Raw genomic sequence first — 14,741 nt, forward strand, 5'->3', positions numbered from 1 at the left:
TCATGTGAACATAATAATTTATAATCTGATAATAAAGTGCTCTTCAGTAACATATATAGATTAGTAATATTATTACAAGTATAAGACTAATTATACCGTAACTATTTTAAATGCTGATACAGTTATCATATATACTGAATAAAGCATTTGTTTAATATCATATGGTTTTAATTCAAATACTTAATGCATGTGAAGAAAAGCATCTTGTTTGATTTTCAAAATACAGCATAACAAAAAAATTATTTATGCAGGTTACACTTCATATTCATAATTTATAATTTTTTCCTGCTAAGTTTACTTTACTGCAGATATCAATCAAGGCTAAATAATTACATTATATATGTAGTCTGTTGTTCACTTATACACTGCCATTTATATGAAAGTCATACATGTATTCTCAACTGCATATATACAGCTAGCACATGGATTCACTTTTAGATCAAAATCTTAATGAACCAGATAAATGAAATACACTTGCACCATGCATTTGTAATAATAGGGTTTTAACTAGGAAAGCAAGACTTTCAAAACACTATAACTATATAATAATAAAAGGAATAAAGCAGAGCTTAAGACAAAATCTATGCAACAAAAAGTTATTTTGGTACATGCATCACATCATTCTCAAAAAAAAAAAAAAAAAATCATATAGAACTGATACATATTTCAATAAATACCATCTAAATATTACCTTTCAAAATAAAGTTACTCTAAATAATTAATTTGTAAAGTATACATCTGCAATATACGCATGCACTTAGAAATTATGACATACTAAAAGATTACATCCCCCGCCCCTCCCCATGTATGAGTGGAGATGTGTCCTTTGTTATATTGTTTGGGGTATGTGGGTAGGTAAGACTCTATAATAACACTATGTTTATATACTCATATAACCAATAACAACATGATAGCTCTTTTTAATCTACATGACTTTATAAGAACTTCTAGAGGCTTTACATACCAGTCTTTTGATAAAAAGAGTTTGTAGAATGGAAAATAATCTACACTATTAGCTGTAAAAAGTTTTCAAAATCAACTTTTCCATTTCAGATTGGAAAAAAATCAAAGATGGAATGAATCGTTTCTACACGACCTTTGTTGAGGTTTGACCCAGATCTAAATGTTGTTAGCTTGCATCCCTCCTCTATTTCCTAACACTTAATCTACCTCCAGTTTTTTGCCGTCACCCTTTCCCACTGTCTTTTTTCCTTCCTCCTCCTCATAGTCATCATCATAGTCATCTTTTTCCTTTACTGTCTGCAGGCCAGCCGTACCTTGCAGTGGCTGAGCAATGACTTTTGATTTTGTGTCTTCTAGTTTTGACTGGATAACTTTTCCTGTAGTCTGGATAGGCTTTACCTCAGAGGACACCTCCTCCTTTCCCGCTTCCCTTGGATTCAAATCTCTCTGACCTTGACCTAGTGTATTTTTCTCTGCTATGTTTTGACTTGATATCTTTGGACCTACTGTTTTACCCATAATGCTATTTCTTAACTTATCAAAGGATCCCTGTAATGTTTGTTTTGCAATTTCTCCGGCTTTCTCACCAAGTGTATTATGTAAGTTACCAAAGCCTAAGAGAGAAGATTTATTAGCAATAGAATCAAGACCCTTTTGACGAAGTGTGTTGGCTATATCTTGAATGGCTGCATTGACTGGTTTAGCTGTAGTAGGCTTAACCTGACCAGGTTTTAGTACCTGATCATCCGTGTCCACAGCAGGATTGTTGCCCTGGTTACCTGGAACTAAAAGAAATCAGGCATATTTGTATAAACAATCACCTGAGGTGTCGGAGTGGTGACAGGGAACAGGTCCTTAGTGCCAATGTGTATATGGGCGTAGTCACTGCTATGTGATGCTTGTCTATTATTATCAACAGTTGTTTGTGAATCCCTATATATGTTTATCTCGGCTTCTTTATTCTGTTCTGTTTCCCAGTCTGCTGGTTTGTATGTAGGTATTCTGAGTAGTGTATATCTGTCATTTTGTGGTGATTGGACCAGTTGTTGTATATTGTTGTGTGTGTCAGCTTCATAAGCTCTATCTAACTCAAAATAGTATACAGTGTGTAAACTTTTTAAGCATAAGAAAACCCAACATTGTATAGTTTTGAATAAAATTATGTACTTCGTGTTTCCATATACTAGGTTCTTAACATGCAATATTACTTTTAAAAAAAAACAAGAGGCCCATGGGCCTTAACGGTCACCTGACATCCAATAGTAATTTGTCATTTAAGGGCCAACATAATCATCCTAGATCTTGTTGATATAAGGCTACATAGAGAGTTTCATCAAAATCAGTTCACATTTACCAATGAAAGTTATCTTGTTCACAAGCACAATGATAAAATTAGAACAAAGGGCAATAACTTGTATGTTACTGTCAAATAATTCCCATTTTTGAACTCGTACGAAATCTTGTTGATATAAGGCTACATACAAAGTTTCATCAACCTCGGTTAACATTTACTCAAGCCATCCTGTTCACAAAGTAAAGTTAACGCACGATGGACAATAGGCTATTGCAGTAGGTCACTATGACGTATGGTCAGGTGACCTAAAAATAGTAACAGGTGACCTAGCAATCCTGAAACTGTATCTTGTCGAAAATATTATGGCCCTTTAAATTTGTGTGAAGTTTGATCAAAATCACTCAAGGAATGAAGCCGCTAGAGCATTGAAAAGGATTTTCTAAAAATAGTAACGGTGACCTTAACCTTGATCCTGCAACCTTGAAACTCAAACTTTTTCAGTCCTTTGTATTTGTGTGCAGTTTGATCAAAACACTCAAGGAATGAAGCCGCTAGAGTGCTGACAAAGAAATTATCTAAAAATAGTAACAGTGACCTTGACCTTAGTCTGGCAATCTTCACACTCAAACTTGTCCGAGATATTATGATCCTTTGTCTATGTGTGAAGTGTGATCAAAATCACTCAAGGAATGAAGCCGCTAGAGTGCTGACAGGGATTTTCTAAAAATAGTAGCAGTGACCTTGAACTTGACCCAGCAACCCTGAAACTCGAACTTGTCCGAGATCTTGTTAATATTAAGCTACATACAAAGTTTCATCAATCTCGGTTCACATTTACTCAAGTTATCCTGTTCACAACAAAAAGTTAACGCACAACGCACAACGACGGACAAAAGGCTATCGCAATAGGTCACCATGACCTATGGTCAGGTGACCTAAAAATCTGCGAATGTCAATTATCACTATACCACATACCTGGTAAGTACAATATACACGTAAAAACCTATATACACCTATCTGATAGAGACTCTTTAAAGACTAAGATTGATTAAGATTACTTAAACCACATGTAAAATTAGCAAGTTGATTTTTCCCAATACATGTAGTGTTTCATTCACATAATAACATGAACAAAAGTGAATAGTTCCCATTATAAACAAACACTCTTATATATACCAGAGTTACTCCCCTTTGTTTGACTGTCAGTATTGACAGTGAAGAGAATGGAAGCAATGCTTGTTGTAGATCAGACTGATCAACAAAGTGGTTAACATAACAGGTAGTGGTCACAAATTATAATAGCCGATTATTTATCTAAGACAATTCTCATATAAATACTGTAGCTTGAAACACAACAAAGGAATACTAATGGGTAACAACAAAGGCATTATTTAGTAAGGGTGTACATCGGACTATCAATATATTGCAATTGTACGCATTAACACTAAGCTAACGATAGTTCAATAGTTAGATAGTTTTCTGTAACTTAAACTAAATGATGTACTAACAGAGGTTTGAAGCACTAACAGTCATCAGGGTTTTTTCGCTTGGGAAGGGTCCGTTTTATCTTTTTGGGGGGGAAAAAGTTGGGAAGGAAACATTTTTTTGGAAATTGGCATAAATTTGAAATAATTTCTATTATTGTGTACTGTATTTGAGTTGTTCCTGACTCTAGCAGGTAAAGTGAAGTAACTCTAAACCAACACTGCACCAGATGTACGACATGACCGCCAATTCATCAATGTAATAGATGTTAGAATGCAATACTTTCACAATACTATTGCAATTGTAGCCTACAATAGTTAATCTATTGCAATTATAAAGTTTTCCTCAATAGCCATAAATTGAAATATTAAATATATTGTTATTGCGAAGTTATGTGTAAAAGCCCTATTGGGACCCATCTCCCTGTTACCATAAAAATGTGTTCATTTTCCCTGTTTATCTTCTACTTGTTTAGCTAGTAGTATTTTGTGCCTTTAATTTACCCCCACCCTCCAGCCTCATCCTCACCCTTTTGTCCTGCCCTCCAGCCTCACCCCCACCCTTTTGTCCTGCCCTCCAGCCTCACCCCGACCCTTTTGTCCTGCCCTCCAGCCTCACCCCCACCCTTTTATCCTGCCCTCCAGCCTCATCCCCTATCTTTTTTCCTGCCCTCCAGCATTAACCCCACCCTTTTATCCTGCCCTCAGCCTCACCCCCATCCTTTTGTCCTGCCCTCCAGCCTTACCCCGACCCTTTTGTCCTGTCCTCCAGCCTCATTCCCACCCTTTTTTCCTGCCCTCAAGCATTACCCCCACCCTTTTGCCCTGCCCTCCAGCCTTGCCCCGACCTTTTTTAAAAACTTGAATTAAACCCATAATTATTTAAATACAACATGAAGACCAGCACATTAAAGCTTCTATAATTAGTTTTATTAAGCAATATTAATTAGCCTGTGTTTGTAAGTAATAAATTATGTGGCTGAACATTATAACTTTTGGAGTACTATTTGTAATTGGGATGTCTAAGAACAGCTATACGAAATACTGAACATTGAATGAGACCAAAAGTTAGTTGGTTTGATTCAGTGAATCAGTTGGCCTATTTTCTAACCTCTCTACCACTAGCCTTTTTCCTCTGTAAAATTGTGCTGGTTCCTGGAGATATCAAAGTGAGATACATGGACAGCATGTCTGATTGCATACATTAGAAAAATTGCTGCGAGATTAACTTGTTAAGTTGTGACAAAACCAGAAACCCACAAGCTTAGAAAGCATGCAAATACAAACCTGGAAGATTGTTCTGGTCCTGGGGTGGGTTGCCCTGGTCCTGGGGTGGGTTACCTGGGGGAAGGACCTGCTGATTCACCTGAGGGTTTGGGATTTCTGGGTTGGACTGACCAGGAGGGATGATGTTGGCATCGTTAACAGCAGGGTTAATATTAGGAATGGGATTAGCTACATCAGCTTGTTCTCCAGCTTGGGGTTTATTTTCAGGTGGGATCTGGCCCTGAACCTGAGCAGCAGGAATGACATTAGCCTGGTCCTGGCCTTGACCTGCCTGGGGGTTGATCTGACCCTGGGGTAAAGCGTTAGATTCACCAGGCTGTTGTGCATTAGCTACACCCTGGCCTGCGCCCACATTCTCACCCTCTTGAGGTTTAGCTGCAGCGTCTCTTTCACCACCTACATTCTGTTGTGGTTGCTGCTGCTGTGGTTGTTGTTGTTGAGGTTGTTGTTGTTGCTCTGCCTGAGCTTGGTTTTGAGATCTGTTTAGACAAATGACAATTTCTATAAGAACAGTTCTATCAAATGTAGACGACAAATATTTATTGAGTTTATTTTTCGAAATCATTTTTACAGGAATTTATATTTGGTTATTCAAATAAGTGAATTTAGAAATCCTTTAAAAATGTTATTTAAAACTAAAGTAAAAAAAAATAACAGTTTAAATATACAGGTAGACAGTGAAATGAGGCTAGGGGAACAAACTCTTTTCAGAACATTTGTATGTAGTAGAACTTCCCAAACCGAACATGGTCGGTGCATAGAATTTTTTCCGGTTTAGAGCAGGTTTGGTTTGGAGAAGTGAACTGAATATCGATCATTTTGATCCGGATTTATTCGATTGGAAGTCGTTATCTACACTATACTGTAACCTATATATGTGCCTGTATGCTTAGTGTTCGTTATAACCGATCGATATTATTGTTAGTTATCACAAAAGAGAGAATCATATGTTTGAAAGGAATGGATTACAACAATCTTGACTTAGTTACCACTAACAAACGTAGTTTGTTGCGTGAATATTCTTCAGGATGTTCCCATCTGCACTAACCTACATACGGCCGATCGCTTCTGGTAACGTCAAGAATCAAATTATATGGTCTAATTACACGATGATCAGTCGATGACGGTCATTATATGACATGGTCATTTTCTAAAACAATACATGGCTTTGGCTTCTTCATACAGAAAAATTATCCGACAACTAAATAAATAACCTGTGTGAGGCTATCAAAATTGAATACGAAACTTTCTCTTTATTAGCTCTGCTTGTTTTCCTACAATTAACAAACAGTGTAAACATGATAGACCTTCCTTAAATATCTAAACAATAGTCATGATTAATTAATTACACCACCACGTCTGGTATAATTACCGTGAACATAATATAGTCTTCACACCTGTGTATGTGTACATGCCCCAGGGCATGGCATGTGACAACTACGGACACAGGTACATGTTTATTTCATGGTCGGTTGATCAGACCTCAAAGCAAGCTAATGGTGTCGCTCAAGTAAGGCCCGTTTTCTGAAGTGTATTTTAATTTAGTTACATTTGACTATTCTGATCTCAAAATCGGTCCAGTATGCGGAATTGGAAGGGATCGGTTTTGGAAAGTTTTATTTACTATTGCTAAAGAGGAAATAATTCCGTACATGACATACGTGTTCGGTTTCTAGAGGTGATTGGTTTTGAGAATTTTTCAGTTTTGGGAAGTTACACTGTACCAATTTCTGTATTATGTCCCCTATCATTTTGTGGGACTAATTTCTCAGTATGTTGAATTCATGATTATTACATAGTAATTTTCATTCCCCATCAATGTTCCTAAAAGATGTCTGTAATAAGTGTATAATTATGCACTTAATGAACTATGCTTTAATAAATTAATAATATGGTGATTTTGTTTTTCTCTAGAGATTCGTTATAACCATGTTTTACTGTAACTGTTCTTACCCAAATTTGTCCTTATATTCTCCTACGTCTACGCCTGCTTGGTGTAGAGTCTGCACAGCATTAATACCCATGGTCTTCTCTACAGCATCTATGATCATTTTCCTCATATCAGCACACACACTGAAAACATCGTTACAATTGTGGTATAATGGTGTATTTTCCACCTATCTCCAGGAGTGTCTTGATTGAGCTGGATCTTAAAATTCAAACCTGACAATATTCAATTATTAATCTATTTCTTGAAAATTAACTAATTAAAACTAAACCTCATTTAAAGCCATCAGGCATGAAGAAAGCATTCTATCCTTGTACCCATCCTTCAATAAATCAGTCATGTTAAAAAGATATTTTATACAACCAAAACCAAATGATTATTTCAGTCCATGGCCAATGAATTCTTTATACTACCGGTAAATATGTTTTTTTCTCCTACAAAAACTTACTAATAACATACATATATATATATAGTTAATTACTACTGAGATCATATGTCTGAAGAATTATTATGCTGTCATATACCTATCACATTTCTGAGTATTTGACATTTCCTCTTGTTCCTTCCTCTTCAGTTGCTCATTTTCCTCTGAAAATTAACATGTATTATTGTTATCATTTAACAGCAAATTGCCATTCAATTCATTTTAAAATTGCAAAAAATACAGTGCAACTTTTAAATTATTGAAGTAATGCACTAAAGCTCAATTTAATTTGATTCCCCAGTTTATGCCTAGCAATTACCTCAACGAATATATCAATCACAGTGACAAGATAGATCATATGTAAAACATTCTTAATGCAATGGATTTTTGTCAATAATAGATCACACCTTTTTAAAAGATGCCTGCATGAATGTGGCACTCTAGCTATGAACAAATAATACATATTTGTTTTTCTTTTTGCTCTTTTTAATTCAACAATCTTATATTGAAATTTTGAATGTGGCTTTCCTTGTGTCCCCTTATGCAAATTTTCTTTAAAGTGGCAGCTTTTGTTAATGTGCAGTTAACAAACTGTTACAAATTCATTCAAAATCATAATACCAATGCAATTTAATACGAGAGATTTACTGAGACATGTGTAACAGCTGTAAAGTATTGATTGTTTACAGACTTAATGGAGACTAGTCTATACACACTGTAACAGCAGATTGATCATGTTTGTAATAAGTAAGGTAAAAGGATAAAAAGGTCTGCTGATTGTCAAGTAATACTACATTATAATAAAACATTATCTAAATGTTGGGATCCTTCCTACATGGCTATATAAGGTTTTATGTGTTCCTAGTGTAGGGAGGTTTTATGTGTTCCCAGTGTAGGAAGGTTTTGTGTATTCCTAGTGTAGGGAAGTTTTATGTATTCCTAGTGTAGGGATTTTTCATGTATTCTTACATGTAGTGTAGGAGGTTTTATGTGTTCCTAGTGTAGGAAGTTTTATGTGTTCCTAGTGTAGGAAGTTTTATGTGTTCCTAGTGTAGGAAGTTTTATGTGTTCTTAGAGTAAAAAGTTTTATGTGTTCCTAGTATATGGAGGTTTTGTGTGTTCTTCATGCAGGGAGGTTTAATGTGTTCCTAGTGTAGGGAGGTTTTGTGTGTTCCTAGTGTAGGGAGGTTTTATGTGTTCCTAGTGTAGGGAGGTTTAATGTGTTCCTAGTGTAGGGAGGTTTTGTGTGTTCTAGTGTAGGGAGTTTTGTGTCTCTAGAGTAGGGAGGTTTTGTGTATTCCTAGTGTAGGGAGGTTTTGTGTGTTCTTAGTGTAGGGAGGTTTTATGTGTCTCTAGAGTAGGGAGGTTTTGTGTATTCCTAGTGTAGGGAGGTTTTGTGTGTTCTTAGTGTAGGGAGGTTTTATGTGTCTCTAGAGTAGGGAGGTTTTGTGTATTCCTAGTGTAGGGGGTTTTTATGTGTTCCTAGTGTAGGAAGTTTTATGTGTTCCTAGTGTAAGAAGGTTTTATGTGTTCCTAGTGTAGGGAGGTTTTATATGTCTCTAGTGTAGGAAGGTTTTGTGTATTCCTAGTATAGGGATTTTTATGTGTTCTCAGTGTAGGGAGGTTTTGTGTATTCCTAGTGTAGGGAGTTTTATGTGTTCCCAGTGTAGAGAGGTTTTATGTGTTCCTAGTGTTGGGAGGTTTTGTGTGTTCCTAGTGTAGGGAGGTTTTATGTGTTTCTAGTGTAGGGAGGTTTTATGTGTTCCTAGTGTAGGGAGGTTTTATGTGTTCCTAGTGTAGGAAGGTTTTGTGTGTTCCTAGTGTAGGGAGGTTTTATGTGTTTCTAGTGTAGGGAGGTTTTATGTGTTCCTAGTGTAGGGAGATTTTGTGTGTTCCTTGTGTAGGTAGGTTTTGTGTGTTCCTAGTGTAGCGGGTTTTGTGTGTTCCTAGTGTAAGGAGGTTTTCCTTGTGTAGGGAGGTTTTATGTGTTCCCAGTGTAGGGAGGTTTTGTGTATTCCTAGTGTAGGGAGGTTTTGTGTGTTCCTAGTGTAGGGAGGTTTTATGTGTTCCTAGTGTAGGGAGGTTTTATGTGTTCCTAGTGTAGGGAGGTTTTATGTGTTCCTAGTGTAGGGAGGTTTTATGTGTTTCTAGTGTAGGGAGGTTTTATGTGTTCCTAGTGTAGGGAGGTTTTATGTGTTCCTAGTGTAGGGAGGTTTTGTGTATTCCTAGTGTAGGGAGGTTTTATGTACATGTGTTCCTAGTGTAGGGAGGTTTTATGTGTTCCTAGTGTAGGGAGGTTTTATGTGTTCCTAGTGTAGGGAGGTTTTATGTGTTTCTAGTGTAGGGAAGTTTTATGTGTTCCCAGTGTAGGGAGGTTTTATGTGTTCCTAGTGTAGGGAGGTTTTATGTGTTCCTTGTGTAGGGAAGGTTTATGTGTTCCTTGTGTAGGGAAGGTTTATGTACATGTGTTCCCAGTGTAGGAAGGTTTTGTGTGTTCCTAGTGTAGGGAGGTTTTATGTGTTCCTTGTGTAGGGAGGTTTTATGTGTTCCTTGTGTAGGGAGGTTTTATGTGTTCCTTGTGTAGGGAAGGTTTATGTGTTCCTTGTGTAGGGAAGGTTTATGTGTTCCTTGTGTAGGGAAGGTTTATGTACATGTGTTCCCAGTGTAGGAAGGTTTTGTGTATTCCTTGTGTAGGGAGGTTTTATGTGTTCCTAGTGTAGGAAGATTTTAAGTGTTCCTAGTGTAGGGAGGTTTTATGTGTTCCTTGTGTAGGGAGGTTTTATGTGTTCCTTGTGTAGGGAGGTTTTATGTGTTCCTAGTGTAGGGAGGTTTTATGTGTTCCTAGTGTAGGGAAGTTTTATGTGTTCCTTGTGTAGGGGGGTTTATGTGTTCCTAGTGTAGGGAGGTTTTATGTGTTCCTAGTGTAGGGAGGTTTTATGTGTTCCTTGTGTAGGGAGGTTTTATGTGTTCCTAGTGTAGGGAGGTTTTATGTGTTCCTAGTGTAGGGAGGTTTTGTGTGTTCCTAGTGTAGGGAGGTTTTGTGTGTTCCTAGTGTAGGGAAGTTTTATGTGTTCCTAGTGTAAGGAGGTTTTATGTGTCTCTAGTGTAGGGAGGTTTTGTGTATTCCTAGTATAGGGAGTTTTATGTGTTCCCAGTGTAATGAGGTTTTGTGTAATCCTAGTATTGGGAGTTTTATGTGTTCCCAGTGTAATGAGGTTTTGTGTAATCCTAGTATTGGGTGTTTTATGTGTTCCCAGTGTAGAGAGGTTTTATGTGTTCCTAGTGTAGGGAGGTTTTGTGTGTTCCTAGTGTAGGGAGGTTTTATGTGTTCCTAGTGTAGGGAGGTTTTATGTGTTCCTAGTGTAGGGAGGTTTTATGTGTTCCTAGTGTAGGGAGGTTTTGTGTGTTCCTAGTGTAGGGAGGTTTTATGTGTTCCCAGTGTAGGGAGGTTTTATGTGTTCCTAGTGTAGGGAGGTTTTATGTGTTCCTAGTGTAGGGAGATTTTGTGTGTTCCTAGTGTAGGGAGGTTTTATGTGTTCCCAGTGTAGTGAGTTTTTGTGTATTCTTAGTGTAGTGATGTTGTGTGTGTTCAGTATGATACAAACCTTTTACTTTCAGTAATTCTTGCTGTATGCCATTGCTGTTGTCTTCACAATTTTTCTAAATAAAAACAATAATGAAATTGAAATTTCATATCACATATAATACAACTCTGCCAATTTAATCATAAGGAAAGGTACTAGTATGAAATAAATGCAAAATATTTCACAACATTTTGCAAAAATGGAGCAGTTATATATAACAGAGACTATTCTAAATCTGTATTCGCTTTAGATTACAAGCTCGAAGGAGTCCTGCAGTGAAATTTTCCTATCGTTAACTTAGTACATAAACTGATTCATTCAAATTACATACAATCAATAGTGACGTTTCAAATAACTTCTTGCTCAAGTTTGAATTCATTAATAAGTACATGTGAATACAAGTACAAATATAGTACAGCATACATGAAATTTGCTGCTAGTTCAAATTAATGACATAACACACTTGTATATTATATTAATTTACACATAACTAGCATGTCAAGCTATGCCATACGACCATGGCATAAATATCTTAAGACACACGAGTAATTACACTATTCTGACGTCGCATGTAGTTTTGACATCATAATCTACCAAATATGACATCGCATGATTGTCTCAGTAGACAGAAACGTCACATCTGAGCTAGATTTCTACTGTTTTATATAAATTAAATTAAAAGGAGGGGAGAAAATGTAGCGGCTATACCAGGATTCGAACCCGGGGCCTATGTACACTAGCTGAATGTTCTACCGCTGAACTACCTGGTGCTGATGATTGACTCATTCCAATCCTGCTACGCTCCTCCCTCCTTTTTCAAAGTCTTCACCCCCCAAGACATACAAGACCCTTATACCACCACCACAGATACTTTAGTTAGGTGCCAATTTTGTAAGAGGAGAGAAGAAAATGTAGCAGCCAGACCGGGATTCAGACCCAGAACCCCCGAACACTAGCCGAATAAATAAAAGTTATGCAATAAATAAAATCTTACACTTGTGACTATGTAATATGAAATTTAACAAACTCTTTAATTTATGTTTACCAGTCAGTGTAACCTAAGCCTCCAACAACAGGCAATAGTCACAGATGCTTTTAATAGTTTTCAAGTTTACAAACTAATTCACAGGTCCCTACTGGCATTTCTTATGTTAATATATATATGAGGCCTTTTAGGCCAAAAAAAAACCCATTTGTGTTTCCGGTAACACAACCGACCCTATAAAATCAGTGTCTACTCAAAAACTTTTTATCAGTTTTGACCTCAGGCAAACAAATAACAACCTAAATTTTGTTGGGTTTTTCACAAAAACAAATCCAGAATTTGGTACAAATTCTGTAAATCTAAGACACCAATAGTCTCCTGGGAATCAAATCCATAGTTTATATAAGGTTGAATAAAGTCTACTTCAGTTTTCCACTGCAAGACTGGGATAAAGAGAAAAAAAATCCCTACCTACCAACCCTTCATTTTTAAAGGGTGATACCAGAAACATATACATATGTATATATGTTTCTGGTGTTACCAGAAACAAGAATATTTCTTTATTTGGCCTCACACAATTTTCGATATTTGGAAAGCAAATAAAAATAGACCTAGGCTATTTATACAGTTGTATTTTTTTACCCAATCAACCCTGGCCTTTAAAAAAAGTAGATCTACTGTATGCTTATTAACCGTTACCGTACACTGTTTATGTGGAAATTATACACTCGGTATATATTATATTTTACTGTATACATGCATATAATGCAAGGACGTATATGAGAAGGATAAGACACACTGGGTTTTTCGGGAGTACAACGTAGGAGCTTTTGTGTTTATGCAATGACCGTGACGTTGGGCGACGACCGTTTTCCTTTGATATCAGCCGGCGCAGCCTTTGATGTAGCTTGCGGGTGCGAGGGTTACCGTCTTACTTTCTGAAGCGGGGCCGTCATTTCATGAGCTGTCGTATTTTTTAACGGAAATTTAAGACATATCTTCTAAATCTTACGTCCTTAAAGCAAGTAATAAACGTTGTGAAATTTAATAAACTTTACATTGGTGTTTCGTTTGACTTGATAAGACAAGTATTTGTTGAGAAAAACGGTTTTTATTCCCGGTTCATAGGCGTCTCGCGTGGTGTTTAGTAGTGTAAAGAGACAGTCACGAATCCTTCTCACTTATAAATCCTTGATATAATGTCTTTAAAAAGTATTGATCAATATGTTTGCATAGTTTAGATAAACGAAGATGTCAATGCAAGTATAAGACTTTACAATTTACACGAACTGTAGCCGTAGGTCAGTGTTCTAAATGCATTGGTTATTCCTTTATTACAACCGAAGAATATTTGAAAATTAGAACATCGTTCAATTACAATGCCTGTCTACAGGAGTTTGACGTTCTGACAATAATATATAGTATAAATATATATAAAATACCCATATATACTACATAATTCTTTTTATACAGTATATAGGGTTATTATTTTATATATTTATACTATATATTATTGACAGAACGTCAAACTCCTCTGCTTTAGCTATATATAAAGGCTACTCGATCATGTGTGACTGCCTACCAAATTATTCTGACAGGACTCCTTTTCCTTGCCCAAGTTTTGCAGTTCTCCGACCTTGTCTTCTATTTGGGAGTTCAGAGATTTAACATCACTCTCTTTCTGTGCCAAAGTGTCTTTGTTTCGGTTGTAACTCTCTGCCATTGAGTCGATCTTCTTTTCTGCGCTGATACGTTTTGCTGAAATTTGTCGTACTTGATCTTGCAGTTCAGCAACCTCGAACGCTAGCTTGCTGTTATTTGAAGACAGATTCCAGTAGTTCGCCCCTAGGATGACTAGTGCCACTAAAAGGCCAATAACCAGGAATGGAGGGGATCGACTCTGAGCTCGCATTGAGCCTCGTCCGTTTGACGCCATAATTTATCTGTATTCAACCTCACACTCCTCGGTGCGAAACGTCTACGCCACCCTGCTTTGACGACGTGTTATGATGCAAACACCCGTGTGATGGCGCTACATTACGATTTCCGGTACCGGTATTTGTATGAAAGGCGTAAATTAATTTTGGTTCAAACATTAAAGCTTCGTCTGCTTCATTTATGTTTTGCTGTGCATTGTGGCTGATGTACATAAGAACTGAGCGATCTGAATTTTTAGCCCATCATCAGATGGTGGACAATTCAAATCAGAAACAACTAACGTGATTACTGTACTGATTGGGATGCACGGTGCATTTCCTAAAACGTTCAAGCACAAATTCAATATACACACACAGGGACCTGGCACGATTTTTTTACCGACAGTATACGGTATGAACTCGGCGGTCGAGAAAAACAGAACTTTTTTTTAAACCGTGATTGTTTTAATAAATGGGTTTTATACAACATTGACGGATATCTTACCTTAAAGAGAAATAATTTATCATTCCATTGAGTGCTTGATGAACAAAATTGTCCAAGTATTGACGAAGCTATGGTTTGATGAATCGAGAAATTTACGAAAAATATGCTAGGTAGACATTTCCCTGTCGAAATGTCCTTTCAGCTCTAATGGGTACCTCAAAAACCAAGCCAAAATCACAAAATCTACGCTTGTGGTGGTAAACAATACCCATAACCGTGTTCATCCACAATCTCTTTTGGAGGTGTCATGACCCGTACTTTGTAGAAACTCCATTTAAACATCGTGTAGCTCACTTACTTTAACCGTCACCGCCATTGTTCATTTTTCTCTCGGAACGCTTCCCGACTTTA

At 36.9% G+C, this 14,741-nt stretch overlaps 1 protein-coding gene across 1 annotated transcript in view; it reads right to left on the reverse strand.

The window, feature by feature from the left end:
* The window catches only part of LOC138333019 (Golgi membrane protein 1-like), a 22,816-nt gene extending 8,820 nt beyond the window's left edge, over positions 1-13,996 (reverse strand). The window contains exons 1-6 of the mRNA XM_069281117.1: positions 13,552-13,996; positions 11,006-11,060; positions 7,501-7,564; positions 6,982-7,101; positions 5,029-5,507; positions 1,171-1,748 (exon numbers count right to left, since the gene is read on the reverse strand). Of these exons, the coding sequence (XP_069137218.1) occupies positions 1,171-1,748; positions 5,029-5,507; positions 6,982-7,101; positions 7,501-7,564; positions 11,006-11,060; positions 13,552-13,905 (1,650 nt within the window). The 5' untranslated portion in view covers positions 13,906-13,996. The remainder of the gene's footprint in view (positions 1-1,170; positions 1,749-5,028; positions 5,508-6,981; positions 7,102-7,500; positions 7,565-11,005; positions 11,061-13,551) is intronic.
* Positions 13,997-14,741: the final 745 nt, after the last annotated feature.

Source organism: Argopecten irradians, chromosome 10 (assembly GCF_041381155.1).
Source record: "Argopecten irradians isolate NY chromosome 10, Ai_NY, whole genome shotgun sequence".
NCBI classification, from domain to species: domain Eukaryota; kingdom Metazoa; phylum Mollusca; class Bivalvia; order Pectinida; family Pectinidae; genus Argopecten; species Argopecten irradians.